We start from the raw sequence: 20,373 nt of genomic DNA on the forward strand, positions 1-20,373 counted from the left end.
AGTTACGACCGAAGGAGCGCAAAACATCAACCAGGACAATCAGCGATTTACGCGGGGAGGCGAGATACAAAAGGATATCATCGGCGTAGAGGGACACGCGGTCCTCATGCTCGGGGGTCCAGCGGAGACCACGGATAGAAGGGTGCCACCGTAGCCACTCCGCCAAGGGCTCCAAGGCCAGTGCAAACAGGAGCGGCGACAAGGGGCAACCCTGACGCGTGCCCCGCCCCAGCGCGAATGGGGCCGAGACTCGCCCATTCACCACCACCTGCGCCAATGGGCCCGAATACAACAATTTGACCCAGCTGATGAATCCCGGTCCAAATCCAAATTTCGCCAGCATCGCCCAGATGTATGGCCATTCCAGCGTGTCAAACGCCATGGTGGCGTCTAAGGACGCCAAGATGGCCGGCTCCCGCACAAACGGGACACGCGCGAGCACCCCGTGCAAGCGTCGCAGATTAAGAGCCGTGTTGCGATGGGGTATAAAGCCAGATTGGTCTTGGTGGACCAGATCGCCCACCACGCCGACCAACCGGTTGGCCAACACCTTGGCAAGGATTTTGGGCTCCGCGTTCAAGAGCGAGATCGGCCTATAGGATGTGACCCGCTCACGGGGTCTCCCCTCCTTGTGGATCACCACGATTGTAGCCAGACGCTGGTCCGGCTGGAGGGAACCCTGCGAGTGGGCCGCCAGGAACATCGCGCGCAGGTGGTGCGCTAGTACATCCGGGCGTAGCTTGTAAAGCTCGATGGGGATACCATTGGGGCCCATGGCCTTGCCGGATGCAACCGAGCGAATAGCCAGGGCTATTTCGTCCGAGGTGGGAGGAGCGTCCAGCAAATCCCTGTCCTCCACTGTAAGGGAGGGCAGCGCGATGTCCCGAAGCAGGGCATGGGAGTCTTCCTCCGAGCAGGGGGAAACCGGGGAGTACACCTCGCGGAAGTAATCCGCGAAGCAGGAGACAATGGCTTCCGGCTCGGTGACACACGCACCATCCATCCTCTCAATCAAAGGAACCACACGACTCGCTCTCTCCCTCTTGTCCAACCACGCAATCAATTTGCCAGCCTTATCACCCACGTCATACAATCGCCCCTGCTGCTCTCTACTGAGGCCCCTGGCCGCCTCCGTGACGAGGGCCCTATAGGCCGCCTGCTTGAGGTGTAGAACATGCAGCTTGGCATCCGTTACCCCGCTCCCCAGGTCACCCTCCAGTTCCGCAATCTCGGCCTCCACCCGGGTCACTTCCTCCCGCTCGCGCCTCCGGGCATGGGAGATAGAGGAGAGAGCCTCCCCTCTGAGAACTACCTTAAAAGCCTCCCACAGGGAGATGGCCGAAGGGACAGACCCCACATTCTCGTCAAAATATCGCTGTAAGGCTTTGATCAAGTCGGCACGAATGGTGGGGTCGCGCAAATACCATGCATTGATTGGAGCCACCCTGCCCTCCCCCCTCGGGAAGACATCGAAATGTAACAGCAATGGGGAGTGATCTGAAATACCCCGCGCCAGATGGCACACCTCCCCCACCCTCCCAGCATAGGCCGCCGGGACAAGGATGTAATCAAGCCGCGAGAGGCTACCATGGGCACCCGAGTGGAAGGTGTATTGCAGCTGTGCGGGATGCTTTAGTCGCCAGCAATCCACCAGGCCCAGTGTGTCTAAAAGGCCGGACAGCCACGCCTGTGCCCGGGGGAGGTCCCTAGGGGGATGACGATCCATAGACCCAGAAGCTACCGCATTAAAGTCCCCCCCAACCACCAGCAGGCCACCCGGAAGGTCCAGGAGGAGGCGCCCCAGGTCCGCAAATGTAGTGGCTTGTAACCCAGGCGGGACGTACACTGATATAAAAATAAACACTCTACCCTCCATTCTACCCACCAGGACAGTGTAGCGTCCCCTCTCATCATGGCGCACCTCATCGATCTCCAACGGGAGCGAGTTCTTGATCATGATACCCACCCCCCGCGAGCCCGAAGTGAAGCCCGAATGGGCCACCAAACGATAGCCCCGCCGATTCATAGCCTGAAAGGAGTTACCTATAAGGTGTGTCTCCTGCAGGAAGACAACATCTGGTGAAATACGTTTCAAGAACTGCAGGACCACACCACGCTTAATCCTATCCCCCAGGCCGTTGACATTCCATGACAACACAGTCAAATCCATACCCCCCATCGTGCGTAGAAACAATCAGTCGTCCCCCACAGAGCATCTTGAGAGCAACAATACAGTAGCGGGTTTGCCTTGCGGTGCAAACAAACAACACACCCCCCCCACCCCCCCATCCCAACAGAACTCCCCCCTCCCTGCACCCCTGCATGAGCCCAGACAGCCCCCCCAAAGTGCAGTGTGCCTGTCGCCCCATAGATGAAAACTAACTAGTCCCCCAGAGGAGGAGGGAAGCCCCCAACAGACCCCGAACGACCTCCATAGGAGGGGAACATATACGATCAATAAATGGTAAAGGAATGTTGTCCAGAGCAAGGCCTATTATTCACCCCTCAATTCTGATCCGGCGGGCCCTCCCCGCTGACCGCACCCCCCCCCCACCCCCTCGGCCCCGATCTCCAGGCAGAGTGTCCAACCAGTCCCCAGCCGCCTCGGGCCGGTCAAAGAAGTGCGTGCGACCATCGACCTCCACCCTCAGCTTAGCTGGAAAAAGCATTGAGTACTTAAGGTTCAGGTCCCGTAAGCGACGTTTAACACCGAGAAAACTCAGTCTCTGCTTTTGGACCGCCGGAGTAAAGTCTGGGTAGAAATGCACATCCATGTTATCAAGCTTGACCGGTCCCTGTTGCCTGGAGGTCTGCAGGATAGCGTCTCTGTCCCGAAAGTTAAAAATCCGGGCAATGAGAGGCCGTGGCGGGGCACCGGCCTTAGGTCTGCCTCCAGGGACCCGGTGAGCACGTTCCACCGCAAAAAGCTTACTCAGCCCCCGGGGCTGGAGATGGGTAAGGATCAATTCTTCCACAAAAAGATCTGCCGCCTCCGCCTCTCGTCCCTCCGGCACCCCCACAATACGAACATTATTCCTCCGGGCCCGACCCTCGGAATCCTCCAGTCGCCGGTCCATCAGGGCGCTCGCCTGGCCGAGCCGGCGCACCTCCTTCTGGAGGGCCACCACATCCGTCGTGAGGGTCGTTGTGGTGTGGGTCAGGGAATCGACCCGGTCGTTCGTTTTGGACAAGTCAGCCCTCACGAGGCTCACATCCACGAGGACCGAGTCTATTTTTTGCGCTAGGGTGTCGAAGCGCTGGTCCACCGAGGCCTTCATCTCTGCGATGGCGCCCATGACGTCCCGGAGGGTCAGATCCACCGGCTGAGCAGATGCCTCCGTCGGGCCCGCCGGGGATGTGCGCGATGTCTCCGGAGATCCCTTCTGGAGAGTGTAGCGGTCCATACTGTTGGATTGGTGCGCCGGGCCACGGCGGGTCGTCTTCACCTTCGCCCGGTCGCCATCTTGTTTGGTGGACATGCTTGCTCTCCCACCGTCGTGCCAATCTCCTCGAACGGGCCGATAAACCAGTTCACGGGTTCCGGGGGGGGGGGGGAGGGCGACCACTGGACCGCAGGACGACCCACAGCCGGCGGGTCAGCCGGGCACCTGGACAAGGCCACACCACCGCACCCCGCTCCGCAACCCTACCTCGCTTGAGGGCAAGGAGGGCGCGAAAGCGAAAGTGAAAGCGCGGGGTACGGGAGTCGCCCAGCCCTGCCCGCCGCTGTTGTTCACTTTGTCCCCGGATCGCCCCACTACTCCAATCCGGGGGGCCGGCGCGGAGAAGGCCGCAACCTTCGATCGGTGCTCCCACCGGTGTCCGGGGTCCAATTCGAACCCGAAAAACGGGTGGCGCCTCAGCTCGGGTTCACCGACACAGTCCCCTCGACAAGGACAGGATATCACCAGGATTAATTCAGGAGGTCGCGGAGGTCCTCGGGAGCCTCGCACCTACGCGGCCATCTTGGTTGCGCGCTAGGCTCCTCCTCCGAAATCCTATCTCTTAATCCGATATTTCTAGATGAATTGTTAAATGTATTCAAACTTGTTATGTTAAAGCTAAAAGAACTTTAACTATACCTCCTTGAGCATATTCTACTCACAAAATAGGAGCATCTATGGCCTTTTTAGGTAACATTCCCACCGCTGACATATGTAGAGTAGCTACATGAGCTACACCACATACAATTTACCAAACATTATTGTGTGGATGTATTAGCAGGTCAACAAGCTAATGTAGGACAAGCAGTGCTAAAAACACTTTTTCAAACAACTGCAACACCCACTGGTTAGCCTTATGCAAAGCATGCGTATCTACAACACACAAGCCTCGAACGGATTATGTTACCCTGTAAGCATCTGTTCTTGATGGAGCTGTAGATTCACATGCACCCTCCCTCCTCCCCGGACGCCTATGGTTTTTGCAGTTCTTATTATTTACATTACATACGCATGGACATCTCTGTACTACACTTACTCCATTCTCAACCTCACCTCACCGCATGACAGGAAAAGACTTCTTCGATTAAAAAAACAACTTGCAAACATACAGACCCAACAATAGATGGCAGGAGTATGCAAAGCATGTGAATCTACTGCTCTACATGCCAAGAACAGATGCTTAAAGGGTAAAATAATCCTATCATAAAGGTGAGAGATTTGAGTATGGTTGGCCAGAATATATTCACGGGGAGTGTTTTGAATGATTTGCATGGTTGGAGGTGAGTGATAAGTTTTGTGTGCAGGTTGTATGGAAGTGAGAGATTGGTATGGTGATGGAGGTGTGAGATTTAATGTTGCTGAATAGTTTGGGTGCAGCCAATCTTTGTAATAGTAGGCGAGATGAGGGCTGGAGTTCTGGGTTGAAAATGAGTGTCTGTGAATGGATTGTGTGTGACAGAAATTTGAGCATTGAAATCTCGGTTGATACCTTTATGGGATTCTGGTGTTAGCATGCACACTGGTTGCAATTGTGTTTACATAATTAAGTATTCGTTTTGCATAGTAATATATGTATCCCGCTGTATTGTACTGTAAGATAATACTGCTCTACTATATGCAACTTATATGTACACACTAGCTGTGCATTTTTATTGGACGGTAATATTACGTTGGAATTGTATAGTACAACTGTATTGTACTACTTTAAGGCTACCAAATCTTACAAAATGTTAACAATTGCTCCTAAATATCCTGAAGACGTATTTATGTTAATAATGAAATATGCACAGGGAAGAACAAATCCTATACAATATGTTCTCACCCTTCCATAGTGTCCCTAAAATCGCTTAATCGGAAGTGTAATAACTGCACGTAACTGGTTGTTCAATGATGTCCTGCGAAGACTTCCTCGAATGCTGTTTCTGACTTCTGCCATAGGGATTGTCGAACTTCACCATGAAATGTGTGAAGCTGAGGACCACAGAAGGAACTGCTCATGGGAAGGCAATTCCGTACTCTGACCATGAGGCTGTAATGGCAAAGTTGCATGTGGAGCAGCAAGCTAGACCCACATCCACTGGTGAGACACCGGGTGTCCATCCACCAGTGCCTGATACTTCTAGTCCATGATTGGCAGGGCTTCATATGTTTTGAAGATCCTTCTGTAAAGATAGCTGCTTTGTTATAGTAAGAAGGAACGTTTATTTCAGACAGCTAAGTCTCCATTTTTCTTTCCAGAACCAAACCCAGAACTGGTGAACATCATGAACGAGGCTCAGACAGAGGTAATGGTGGGACTACACAGTGCCATACACCAGCGCTTCTCAACTGGTCGCATGTCCATACTGGGGATGCTCCTTTTGCTGCTACAAGTCGTTATGGGTGTGGTGTCACTGATGTGGCTGCATACAGATCAAGCGTTCCCCAAGCTTTCCTACTACCTCCTGGGGTTTTTAGCCTTCACAGTGCTGCTTGTAGCTGGCCTCTGCCACATCTTCTACATCATTGAGGTGCGTTTGCTGCAGGAGGCTCAGGAACCCTACAGGACAGACTGGGCAGCACCCAGTAACCACGTTTACATGGTTGGGCATTGTAAGGGACCACAGGCTTGGAGGACTCGAGGAGCATTCGAGGATTCTTCTTGCCAAGGATCTCTTGACTCTAGCTTTAGCTCCACTCTCTTTAGAACTGATCTTCCTGGCACCAGGCGACCACGTCACTCTAAACTGTATATATATATATATAGCCACAAAAATGGGAATAGCCTGTACAGCCCTGAGTCATCCTAACCCAACCTCCGTTATTTGTGGACCAATCAATATCCTCTTGTAGTAATTGATTTTACACACACCCTGAGCAGGGTGGAAACAAAGGTCTGAGGGGACATAATGTTGCCGCAGAGTATGTCCTTGATAATGATGATACTGCACCCCGAGTTATGAAGGTTTTCAGCAACAGGAAGAAGACCACAACAACATTTGTGCATTTTTTTCTAATCTTTTGAATAGATTGCATGCATCTGTTTATTCAGGAATGCTTTACGTGAGCCAAGATATGGTTAGAGTTGGGGACCACAGAAACCAAGTGGGGCTTTAACAACTTTAGAGCAATTGTAGACACATTGTGTCTCCATGCATTCCCCTGTTAATGTGAAATGTTAGCAAGTTAGGAATATTTGAACATTGTCGCCATTCCCTAAAAACACTCCACGGTGCTTGAAGCAGAAACCAAGATATGGATATTCCATCATGCATCTGTTCTTGGCATGTAGAGCTGCAGTATGACATTCTTGTGCATAGATCGCCATCTGGTGTTGGGCTCGGATGATTGCAGTTTGTTGTGGTCTTGGAAGAAGTCTTTGTAGTCACGAGATAGGTGACTCCTCCCTTGGACGATAGCGCGCAATGGCATCGACTCCATCTTCAGATTGTTTTTTTCTTCCATCGGGTTCGGATGTTACTCCGGCACTCCGGTTCGGTACAGTGTTTCCAAACCTTTTCGACGCGCAAACCATCACCACTCGACGGTATTGTTTTCGTTTGCGTGCCATTCGACGCGCTAACTCTCAATCCTCGATTCCGGTCGTCGTTGACGCGGGCCGCTGGGCCTATCGGAGCCATTCAGGCCTGCGGCTAATGGAAAGGACTCCATTTAAAAAATGCCGTCAGTGTGAAGCTAAATTTCCACACAGTGACCACCACAAGGTCTGCAACCTTTGCCTCTGACACGAGGAAAAGGATTGCCAAGCCTGCACCACTTTTCGATCCAAAAAGATAATTCGTGATTGCCGGGCTCGACGACACGTTATGGCTCAACAAGCTGCTCCGGTGCCAGACAACATTTTCGATGAAGGCCCGACATTCCAGAGGCAGAGGATTCGGAGGAGCTCGACATCGTCTCCGAAGCTGATGACTGACTCCGATGACCACACCACTCCAGGTCAATGAGTGAGTATAAATGCCCCTGCCCCACCCGGAAAAAAAAGGCTCTGGTCAAAACTTTGCCTGAAGGCCTTAGTTGAGACCAAAAGAAAACTTCAGAAGCCCCGCCTCCAGGCCCGTCGCAGCTCGGGACCGAGCAAGCCGCATATCAGTATCCAAAAAACACCCACCGTATGTACCGAAATTGGGAATACATCCTACTCCTGTTACGTCCAAAAAAGACTCGGCAACGAGCTCTTCGGCACCGAAAGACCACAAGGCCTCGGATCCCAACAAACCCGGAAAAACTTTGGATCCGAAAAAGATTTCCGACTCGACATCGAAGCCAAAGGAGCACAAAACCCCTCCCACAGCTCCAGAGCAAAAATCCAAACCACGTTCAGAACCGAAAAAAAATGGCACCGAAAGGAGTCAACAACCAGGAAGAACTGTTTAAACCAGACCCTATCGATCCAAAACAAAAGACATTGCATGTGGACCCTAAAACAGGCCATATTGTTAGTCTCCCAACAAAGAAGAGGACATTAGATACCTCACACTCTGCTGAGGGGCCTGTGAAGAAAAGAGACTTTGCAACTTCACCCCTAAGACCCTCTTCTCCTGTTCTTCTACTAAGCCTTTGTCTCCTACGAAGTCTCCCATACACTCTCCATGCTCACCCTTACCACCACAGGATGACAATGACCTAGGGGACGGGGGTGGGCACCATAATGACCCTTTAGATGACCCTGATGATGACACTGCTATACCACAGGATACATGGGCAGATTACAATGATCCTTCAGATCCTCCAGACCTTCCTGATCCAGATGCATACTCAACAAGGCCATCTCCCCCAGATGACAATATTGGGTTTAGTCAGCTTAATAATATGGCTGCGCAATATCATGGCGTAAATTACATTCAGACCTCATGGAAGACTTCCTGTTAGATACTTTTGCCCAGTCACAAAAGACAATACATACATTGCCCATTCTCAAAGATGTCATTAAACATGCACCAGACGTCTTTAAAGACCCTGTCAGGACCAGGATTCTCAATCCTATCATTGCTAAAAAAATATAAACCTGCCCCCAACGATCCCACCTACATTAAAGGACAACTCCCTTTAGATTCTCTGGTAGTGTCTAATGCAAGAAAACATGCTAATTTACAAACCTCTGGTGATGCTCCACCTAAACTGCTAGACGCATCGGGCAAACAAGTTGCCTCCCAAGCAGCTAATCACTGGAGGATAGCTAATGAAGAAGCACTACTTGCCAGATATGACAGGGCTCACTACGATGAGGACCTAATTCAACATTTGCCTGACCAATACTAGGCCAAAGCCAATAATCTGCTCCAGGAGGGCAAGTTAATTACAAATGCATCCATCAAATGTGCCCTTGATGCAGCAGACACCGCATCTAGATCTGTTAACACCAGTGTCTTACTACATAGACATGCATGGTTGGGCATTTTTGGTTTTAAACAGGAGGTGCAAACAACTATCTTAAATCAGATGTTCGATCAAGTAAACCTGTTTGGCCTAGCTGTAAACACAGCTTAAGAAAAAATGTAAAAAGATAGACACTGCAAAATCTATGGGAGCATTACAATCTCAAACAACACGAGGTTCCTTTCATCGCTCCTTTTATAGGGGCACATCCAAAAACATCGGTACAGACACCCCTTTCTCCTCCTACAAAAGCCCCACACAAACATCCCCCAACAAGGGATATTTTAGAGGTGGGTACAGGGGAAACAAAGGGAGAGGCCGAGGTAACAACAATCAAACCTCCCCCACTACCAAACAATGACTTCCCTCCTCTCCCTCCAGACCATTACACTCCGGTCGGAGGAAGACTCTCACAGTTCCTACCTGTCTGGAACTCCTTCACTACAGACAGGTGGGTAAGACAAATTATCCAGTATGGTTTCTGCCTGGAACTTACCGCAACTCCCCCTAACATACCGCCCAAACAACATCCAATGTCCACGGAACATCTAACGCTCCTCAAACAGAAAGTTCTCTCACTGCTTCAAAAACATGCAATAGAACCAGTTCCCCTCCATTATCAAGGGACAGGGGTTTACTCACTTTACTATGTCATCCCCAAAAAGGACGGTACTCTCAGACCGATACTGGACCTCAGACCTCTTAATATCTACATACAGTCAGATCACTTTCACAAGATCACTCTTCAACAGGTCCTTCCACTGCTTCAACAAGGCGACTTCCTTACCACTCTAGATCTCAAGGACGCCTACTTCCATATTCCTATAAACCCTGCTCACAGGAAATATCTAAGGTTCACAGTGGACGGACAACACTATCAGTTCAAGGTCCTCCCATTCGGAGTAACCACAGCACCCAGAGTCTTCACCAAGTGTCTTGCGGTAGGAGCCGCAGAATTGCGGAGACAACAAATTCATGTGTTTCCATACCTGGACGACTGGCTGATAAAAGCCAAGTCATACAGCCAGTGTGTTCACCACACTTTCCAAACAATTCAGCTGCTCCACGACTTGGGGTTCACAATAAACCTCAACAAGTCACATCTCCAGCCCTCCTACATACATCAGTATCTAGGGGTCACAATAGACACTGCCAAAGCTCTTGCATACCCCAATCCAGCCAGGATAGCCAGTATGCAAACCCTCATCACAAAATTTCAACCCCAACACTCACTACCGGCTCGAGTGTTCATACAGCTCGTAGGAATGATGGCCTCTTGCATTTTCATAGTACCTCATGTAAGACTTCAGATGCGCCCCTTACAGGAATGCTTAGCACGTCAGTGGAACCAGGCTCAAGGTCAACTTACAGATCTGGTGTTGGTGGACAGCAGCACACATCGCACTCTGCAGTGGTGGAACACACAAAACCTTTCCAAAGGAAGGCCGTTCCTAGACCCAGTTCCACAAATAGTGCTAACAGGGAAACATTACTCACCGGCTGAGAAGCCCATCTCCTAAACCACACAATTCAGGGCAGGTGGACCACTCAACAAAAAGTGCTCCACATCAATCACCTAGAATTACTGGCAGTATTTCTAGCATTGAAATCATTCCAAATACATCTCATCAATAAAACTGTCCTTGTCGGCATGGACAATATGAGAGCAATGTATTATATACAGAAACAAGGAGGAACACATTCTTTGCAGCTCTCTCAACTAGCGCAAAGCATATGGATGTGGGCCTTCCCACAAAACATATATCTTCTACTAGAACATCTTCCAGAAGTACACAATCGGATTGCGGATCTGCTAAGTTGTCAAACACAACAGATACACGAATGGAAACTTCATCCTCAAGTTCTTCATCTATTTTTTCAGATGTGGAGCCACCCACATATAGATCTGTTTGCCACACAAGCAAACGCAAAATGTCCATCCCTTCGCCGCCAGGTTACCACACCCATTTTCCAAGGGCAATGCGATATGGATGAACTGGTCAGGCAGATTTGTGTACGCTTTTCCGCCACTCCCGCTCATTCCATTAGTAGTGCGCAAGCTCAAACAGTCTCTCAAGATGATCCTAGTTGCTCCAACATGGACCCGGCAACCATGGTTCACAACACTCCTGGAACTTTCAGTAGTTCCACACCAAAGCTGCTTACACAGAACCATGGAGAGATAAGGCATCCAGATCCAGCTCAACTGAACCTGGCCATCTGGCTCCTGAAATCCTAGAATTCGGTTACCTAAACCTCCCACCAGATTGTATGATTATTAAAGAAGCGATGGCCCTACTGCTAGAGCTTTGTATGCAGCCAAATGGAAAAGATTTGTCATTTACTGCAATAATAACAAAATTGACCCACTAGATGCTTCAATTCAAAACATTATTAGCTATTTACTGCATCTACAAAGATGTAATCTAGCATATACATCCATTGGATCACATCTTGCTGCCCTTGCCGCTTACCTGCAAAACAGACAATATTTGTCATTGTTTAGGGTACCTGCCATCAAAGTATTCATGGAAGGCCTTAAAAGGATAATTCCTCCCACAATCCCACCCTCTCCAGTGTGGAATTTAAACATTGTCCGTACAAGGCTCATGAGTCCTCCGTGTGAACCTTTACACAAACGCGAACAGCAGTTCCTTACATGGAAAGTAGCTTTCCTAGTTGCAATCACCTCTCTCAGGAGAGTATGTGAGATCCAGGCTTTAACCATACAAGAACCATTCTTACAAATACATCATAACAAGGTGGTTCTTAGAACAAATCCAAAATTCTTTCCCAAAGTAATCTCTGCTTTCTATCTTAATCAATCTGTGGAATTACCAGTTTTTTCCCCAAAACCAGATTCTGTAGCAGAGAGAGCTCTTCACACACTTGATGTCAAAAGAGCTATACTTTATTACATTGATGGACCTAAACCTTTTAGAAAGACAAACCAACTATTTGTAGCTTTCTCTCCACCTCATAAAGGAAACCTCATTTCCAAAGCTGGAATTGCCAGGTGGATAGTCAAATGCATTCAAATATGCTACCAGAAAGCAAAACGCACATTAACAATTCCCCCTAGAGCGCACTCAACATGCAAACTAGGGGCTTCCATGGCATTCTTAGTGAACATTCTCTTAGATGACATTTGTAAGGCAGCAACATGGTCTATGCCACACACCTTCACCAAACACTATTGTGTAGACATGCAGGCAAAACAACAGGCTTCTCTAGGCCAGGCTGCTCTTAAAACACTTTTCCAGATCACTGCAACAGATACAGGTGACCAACGTTGGGGGAAAGCACCGCTATACAGTCTATGCACAAGTATGTATTCTGCAGCTCATATGCCTCGAACGGAAAATGCTACTTACCATTATGCATCTGTTATTGGCATATAGAGCTGTAGAATGACATACGCCCACCCGCCTCCCTGGAACCTCCATCTGTTCCAGTGTTACCTTACTTAATTGCATTACACATGGGCATCTTTTCTGTTTCTTACAAACTCCATTATTTCCCATCATGGCGAAAAACAATCTGAAGATGGAGTCGATGCCCATGCGCACTTTCGTCCAAGGGAGGAGTCCCCTATCTTGTGACTACAAAGACTTCTTCCAAGACAACAACAAACTGCAATCATCCGAGCCCAACACCAGATGGCGATCTATGCACAAGAATGTCATACTGCAGCTCTACATGCCAAGAACAGATGCATACTGGTAAATAGCATTTTCCTTACAGCCCAAATTTAGGAAAAATTCATGCAACGCAGCAACAAAAGTTGCAGCACTTTGTTGCGTGAAAGGGAGAGGGCAGAACCGTACCATAGCTAGTAAGATATGGTGCTGCTTTCCTCTCTCCGTGCGCTGGTGCTTTTTAGACTGTTAATCACCAGTGCACGCATCCTTCCCTTATAGTGCAAGGGGGTGGGGGGGTCTGTTCTAGCTTTGTACATGTAATGTACAATGCAGGAAGCAACAGATTTTGGCACAAATTCCTGTTGTATGAATAGTTGTAGATTGGGATTTGCAGGTGGCTTTATGGAACGTGCAAGCAGGGCATTTGTGCTGGATAGTAAATCTCAGCATAAATCTTCGTAAATCCGAGCCGGAGTCTTTAGAAGACATTTGTGTCTGCTCAACCTTGAGATGGCCTTCTTCTTACTTAGATGTTTAGTAGAGGACAGTCCATAACCTTTTTCATCAGTCTCTCTTCCTTAAAACAGGAAGTTTACCAACAGACTGGTGGAGCTGGAGCTTTTTGGAACAAAAGTCTTCTACATGGCTTGGAAACGCATCGTATTTTTCTGGCCTGCTGTATGTAATTTGTTCACTGAAGACAGCAATCTTTATGTGTACTGGAGATACACTACATTCTTACTGGTCATTGCAGTGTCTGAGTCGGTGCATGTTGCTGGAAGCAATGTGATTATTTTCCAGTGGTTCACACACCTTTATCGGTACCACTGTGGGAAGAATGCCTCCTAGCTTTTAATGTTAGTTGGCTCCATTTCATGTATTCTCTCCCTCGCTTTCTTTCCATTAGTGAAACTCATCCAATTCCCCTCTTCCTTTCCAGTTGTCCAGTTGTCACCATCAACTGTGGGCTTCTCTTGGGCTGTGTGCATGACAGTACACCTTACAAATCCCAACAGGACAACATGGGATTGTCTGCTCAGGAAGCCTGCAAAAAACACGATACAGAGAAGGACAATGTACTTCTCCTTTATTTTGAATAGCCTTTGAATAAAGGAGAAATTTGGTGTGCTCTGGCCACCAGGTTTTGATAAATATTTGCCCCTTCTTTTTTCTTATTTTGTATAATGCCCAAAAAAAACATGGATCCCAAACATACTGTAGTGTTTATGAACAAAATTGTTCATAAACACCACCTTGGGTTTTCAGACAACACTCCTACTCAGGAACCGAACTTGAACAGAAAAAAAGAGAGTAAACAAGCAGTGCACAACTAATGCCTCAACCCTCCCCTTCTCGCCCCATTCTAATCAGTGAGAAATACAAAGTAAACTACCCCCTTGTAGTGTTGTGGAGAGTATCCCAAAGTAATGGAAGAAATAGAAAGAAAAGTGAAAAATGGGTGAACAAGACATCATTCACCTCCACCCCAGACAGCCAGTGTTTAGGAGCTAACCATAGGTAAATAAGCAACCCTGCTCACCCATTTGTCTGATTAAAACCACAGCACTTCATTTATCAATCATTCCTTAATGTGACTTGGCTTCATACAATACCAACCATCAAAGGTGTGACCAACGGGTCTGGCACATCTGTGCTGCTGTGATCATTTGACTACTCATAGTGGGTATCTGAGCAACACCCTTGGAGATAGCTTCCATTTCCTCAACTTCCTTTTGATTCCAGATTGGCCTTCAAGATCAACCCGCACACCAACTGTTCTGGTAATGTGAGATTTTAGCTTTGATTGCATGTTTCTCCAGCTTGATTCCATCCAGTCCCTTGCCAAATCAGTTAACTGGTAAAGGAAACATCTTGAACATGAACCAAGGCTCCTAAGGACAGAATTTCTGGGCTTGGGTTGCTCCTTGGTCTGCTGCAGCCCAAAGAACAAGTTACTTATCTTACCTAACACTCTTTCTGAGGGGTGCTCTAATTTAATCACAGATTCCTCACCTTTTGAATACTCCCCAGGTGCCAGAAAATATCTGGAAAACTTCACAGTGCTCCAGCAGTGCTCCTGCCAGGTGGCATTATGCAGCTCTGCATTGGCTCTGCACCATCCGTGAAGTGACAGAGCAAACCTGCATATAAGCACCTCCCCTGGACACTGACATCAGTTTCTTTTCTCTTTTCCATGCCTTCAGAAGCCGAGCACAGTGCAATTGTTGGTGACGGTGTGATTATCTCAAACTAGGAACTTTTTAGATGTTAAAGAGGCTACTCCACAAATCGGGGCTAGGGAGTACATTGAGGAATCTGAAGTTTGAGTATCCCATACAAAGAATATTACTGAAGCAAAGTAACTTGAGCTTCTTATGGATATTTCTAATTGCAGATTCCTTACTTTTAGAAAAGATATCAAATCATTGTCTCCCCAGGAGGGTCTGTGGAGTGGGCTTAAATCAAAAAGTGCTGCAAGATTGAGTGGACAAAGTGACCTTACCTTAAGGCCTGACTGCTGAGGCATTAGTGCTTCATGAATATATGTTTCTCACAGAGACCTTAAACCGCAGATGCCTCATCTTTTGAATATTCCCCAAGCATCAGCCTAGATCTGGAAACCTTTTTCAGTAGTACCTCTGCACGCTGGTAGGTGGTTCCGTGCAACTCTGCACTGATGCCATTCTGCTCCAGGACTAGCGCGGCTTATAAATGTGCCATTCCTGCATGATGACATCAGTTCCTTTCTATCTGTGCCACCACATGCGGATCCGGAGCTTTCTCTCATCACTTCCAGAAACACCTTTACCTCAAAAATTGTAATTCAATGTGCAATTGAAATATCAACTCCCAAAACTGCAGGGCAAAATCTTTTAGGGACTGTTGCAAGCAAATGTCTGTGACAGATCCTCATCAGGTTTGTCTGTGGAACGTGGGGTAGAGTCTCAACTCTGAGGTTTATTTACCTGAAGGCCATACTTGACCACGAGGAAAAGCTGTATGTTATCAAGCACCGAAAGACTCCTCGTGGAGATCAGCCCAATTCCAAAGGTTGGTCTTTATCCCATTCCTGGTCAGAGGTCACAGAAGTCGGTCCATAGGTAGATAAAAAATCATGCTCCAAACTTTTGGGTAAGTCGAAGTAAAACAAAAAAAAAATCCAAGTGGGTCTCAATCCCTTTTGGCATTCTTGAACTTTTGCGAAGGGGGCATCATTCCTCTTGTTCTCGCTTCCAGTCGGTTGACTTGGAGCCGATCCTGCAACTTGTCCAGGCTCGACCAGAATTTCCCTGGCCATCTGCGACAGCAACAGATCCAAAAATTCCACGAGGTCATGCTCTGGGTATTCGGATCCCTTCCAACTCCCTCTGGCATGCCTGTGGGCCCCAAAGAGCCAAGACGCTCTCTAGCTTGAGTAGTGGCAGCGGGTTGGCCCTCAGGTGCAGTTGGACCCTCTGATACCACAACTAGGCCTCCCCAGCTCCTCTGTCTGCTCTGGCTCTATATTCCATGATGTTTCACAGAGCAGTGATGCCGAAAGACGAAGTGCCCATTGTGCTTTCCAACTTGGAGTCAGCGCCACTCTGTTTTCGCTCTATTTCAAACAAACTGCACCGCATGATGTCCCTCCGCCACAATGAAGAACCCATTCACTACATTCCCTGTTTAGTACAGATTCTGACATTGGTTATCAGGCAGGTGATGAAATCATCCAACCCTTCAATGAGGAGAATTGGTTTGATGATATCGAAGAGGCCAGTGGACTTAACACCTCCCCTGATTGATTCACTCATACCTCCAGGTCCTGCGACTGAAGAGAGTGCATCTGTTGCAGTGGTCATGCAGAAGGCGGCCGAAGTTCTCGACCTCCATCTTCCCACCTTAGGTCAAAACCAATGTCCTGACAAGTCCTCCAGCCGGGCAAACCACCACTGAGCCCCTACTCCCTTTTAATGAGGCACTCACGGATACTCTCCTTGGAGTCTTGGTCAAACCTTGGTCTGCCCATCAAACTCCCTCCTCAAATCATCAAAATGCCACCGTCCTGCTCCAGCCAACCCTGCATTTTTGTCCCAGTACCCTTCGCCCAAGAGCTTAGTGACAGGACTTTCTGGTTTGTGAACAATAATTCAGAAAAGCTACAGGGCACACAGTACTCCAAGGAACAAGGGTAGTCCATGCAGATAGAACAGTGTTCCCCCTGTCAATCATTCCATCCATGACTGGTACATGATATACCTGACCCAAGACAGTCTAACAATCAATAATACGGGTGAAGCCCAGACAGCCTTTATCATTGGGTTTTCAATAAATATTGCTGTGTTCTGTGGGCGGGGACCCTTTGTATATATTGTAAATATTGTCAGATATATGTTTGTATGGCTCACCTTTTTGCACTTACACTGCGATGTCACTTGGAGCACCTGCATTGGTTTAATTATCTATTGGACTTATGTTGTGATACTTGAATATAAAGCATCAATCATTATTTGTGTTGATTCATTTTATTATGTATGTATGTATGATGTGTTGGGCCAATTATATCATGTACCAGTCATGGATTGAATGATTCCTACGGGAATACTATTCTATATATGTTTGTGGACATGGCAGATTTTGCTCTGGAGTGGTTCAAAGAGAGCAGGGCGACATCATGCTCCGGTTTGCTCTGCTTACTTTTGGTCTAACTACCGCCACTCTGGTTTTCAAGAAGGTGATGGTAGAAGCACACCTTCAGCGGTGGGGTCCCAGTCTTCCCCCACTTTGGCTATTGAAGGCAGGCTCCCCCCATGCAGTTGTCAACCAACTGCAGACTATCTGAAAGAAACAGTTAGTTATAGATTCCTTACCTTAGAATTACCCCCAGGCGTCAGACTGGATCCGGAAAGTTTTTCGTCAGCACTACCCCTGTGCAGCGGTATGTGGCGTCGGTCGACTCCGCGTCCGTCATCGGCATCATGGTCGCCGGAATGACGTCACAGAAGTTACTTAGACGCTGCCCTCATGCGCTGATGTCAGTTCTTTCTTTTTCCGCGCCAGCAAGAGCAGACAGAGCGGTACCCCCAGTCACTTTTTGACTGATTTTTTGCGAATTTTGTTGACTTCTTTTCAAGTCTTACATCGATTCCTGGTGCACGAGGGATGCCCGGTTTCAAGGCCTGCGGTTCCTGTTCTCGACTGATGTCAGTGAAGGATCCGCACCACCTGTGTGTCTACTGCCTGGAGCGTGACCACAACCCTAAGTCGTGCTCCGACTGCCATACCATGGCCCCAAAGTCTTTGCATGAGCGGTCCCGAAAGCTACTCGAGGCCGGGCAGTCGGCTCCATGTTGTTCAAGCTCCCGGTCGCATGGGAGGTCGAGGGACAGATGGTGGCACCATCATCACTCCTCGTCTAAGTCTTCGCACTTGGGGTTGGGTGAGTCGAAGCACAAGAAGAAGTCGAAGAAGCATCGTCGCTCTTAAACTTCCTCTTGTACGTTGGACAATACGACGAAGGGCGCTGGTGGTGCCACTCCCGTGGCTCCACGTGCAGAGCCTTCAGGGTCTCTCCTCCCTTCCCGGGACCGTGAGCTACCCCTGCCCAGCTTTGTCAGTTCTACGAAGCGATGCATGCCATCTTTGGGCAGCCCGACTCCGCCGGTGCGCCTTTGGGCCCAGCGGACTGACAGGGACTCCTTGGATCCAGGTCTGGATCGGCACCGGACGACCTCGTAACACCTCCACCGGCACCGATTCCACCGGCACCATGTCCGCAGGCAGCGCAGGCTGGACCTCCAGCCGGCGTCGACCCCGGCTTCCACCTCGATGTGGATACAGAGCCGGGCTGGCGTCGATGGGTACTTTTGTGCCTGCATTCCACACTGGCCATTTTCAGCCAGTTTGGCAGTCAGAAGAGGATGAGGAAGACTGGGAGGGGTCTGAGGACCCTCTCACTGCTCAGCTGGAATACGATCAGGACTGGAGGGGGACCTGGGGGATTCCTGTGGTCTGGCCACCTCACCAGACCTTGGCATGTTGTCTGCTCCTACCATGGCTACGGAGGAGGGAGCGTCTTACGAAGTGGTGTTGCGTAGGGCGGCCGAGGCTCTACACCTCGAGCTACCTACTGTGGCATTCAATTCTTACCTCCTGACAGGTGCTTCAACCGGCAGCGAGCCCTTCTGAGCCCCTGCTGCCGTTTAATGAAGCCCTCACAGACATCCTTTTGGGCACCTGGTCCATGCCCACCACAGGGGCGCCTGTGGATAGGATGGTTGCCCGACTCCACTGCCTGGCTCCGGACCACTTTCCTCTCCCAACACCCCTCTCCCGAGAGCTTGGTAGTTCAAGCCTCAGCTTCCCAAAGCGCATTCACTACCTCACCACGGGACAGGGAATCCAAGAAGCTGGATCAGTTTGGGAAGTTGTTTTCTTCCTTCAGCTTAGGGCTGCGGTTGGTCAACACCGCATGCCTCTTGGGCCGTTATTCCCACTCCGTGTGGAATACGGTGGCGCAAGTTCGCCATCCGCTGTGGACTGAACACTGCCGACTCATTGGGTAGGACCATTTCAACATTGGTGGTGCTTCGCCGTCACGCCTGGTTGAGGAAGACTGGCTTTTCTGGGGATGTCCAGAACACTGTGATGGACATGCCCTTTGATGGCCGTCGCCTGTTCGGTGACAAGGCAGACCGTTTGCTAGAGCGCATCAAGGGCTCTCGGGCTACAGCAAAGTCCTTTGGCCTTTCCACCACGTTTCCTGCATGGTCTGCCTTTCGCCCCTTTCGTGGCCAGGGAAGGGGTGCCCCAACACATTCCTTTCAGAGCCACAGGCCAGTGAAAGCTGTTCAACCTCAGCGCTTCCGGGGACGTGGGAACCACTGACGTGTATCTGGGGGCCAGCAGGTGGGCCAGTCCACCACTGCCCCCTCTGCAGCAGCCTCCAAACCTTCCTGGTCTGACCTTTCAGGCCCATCAAACGCCAGTGGGCATCAGGATTTGCCATCACCTCCCCCACTGGCGCACCATCACGTCAGACAGGCGGGGTTTGCAGATGGTCTGAAGGGGCTACTCCCTCCCCTTCAAGCCTATTCCTCCAGCCATGCCACCCCAGTACCATCGCATGTCGGGGATCATCTGGTCCTTTTCCAACAGGAAGTTAGGGCTCTCTTGGCCAAGGGAGCCATCATATGCGTTCCTGCCCCAGAAGTAGGGCGTGGTTTCTATCCCCACTACTTTCTAGTGCCCAAGAAGAACAAGGGCCTGCGTCCTATTTTGGACCTCAGGGATGTCAACCGCTTCCTCCAGTAGGAGAAGTTCAAAATGTTGACCCTGGCTCAGGTCGTCTGCCCTCGACCCTGGATGGTAGCGTTGGACTTGCAGCACACTTATTTTCACATCCCCGTCCTGCCGGCTCACCGGCGTTATCTGCAGTTCACGGTAGGCCACGAGCAATTTCAGTTTACCGTGCTCCCCTTTGGCCTTACCAGCGCCCCTCTGGTGTTGGCAGTGGTCGCAGCTCATCTGCGCAGATCAGGGGTTCCAGTCTTCCCTTATCTCGACGACTGGCTGATGAAGGCAGGCTCGCCCCAGGCACTCGTCTCCCACCTCCAGACTACGGCCGATCTCCTGCATTCGCTGGGGTTCTCCATCAACGTGCCGAAGTCTCACCTGACCCCCTCTCAGAAGCTCCTCTTCATCGAAGCGGTTCTGGACACAACGCAGTTTCGGGTTTATCCTCCCAAACAGCGAGTCCAGGAAATTCAGGCTATGATTCCGATCTTTCAGCCTCTATCCCGGGTTTCGGTAAGGATGACTCGGAGGCTGCTGGGCCTCATGACCTCCTGTATCCTGCTGGTCGATCATGCCAGGTGGCATATGCGGGCTCTGCAGTGGGACCTGAAGTTCCAGTGGGCACAGCATCAGGG

At 49.6% G+C, this 20,373-nt stretch overlaps 1 protein-coding gene across 1 annotated transcript in view; it reads left to right on the forward strand.

The window, feature by feature from the left end:
- SMPD2 (sphingomyelin phosphodiesterase 2) overlaps positions 1 to 13,563 on the forward strand; it is a 99,854-nt gene extending 86,291 nt beyond the window's left edge. The window contains 3 exon segments of the mRNA XM_085637207.1: positions 5,382 to 5,523; positions 5,682 to 6,030; positions 13,404 to 13,563. Of these exon segments, the coding sequence (XP_085493333.1) occupies positions 5,382 to 5,523; positions 5,682 to 6,030; positions 13,404 to 13,563 (651 nt within the window).
- The last annotated feature ends 6,810 nt before the right edge of the window (positions 13,564 to 20,373 follow it).

This window comes from Triturus cristatus, chromosome 12, assembly GCF_964204655.1.
Source record: "Triturus cristatus chromosome 12, aTriCri1.1, whole genome shotgun sequence".
Lineage (NCBI taxonomy): Eukaryota > Metazoa > Chordata > Amphibia > Caudata > Salamandridae > Triturus > Triturus cristatus.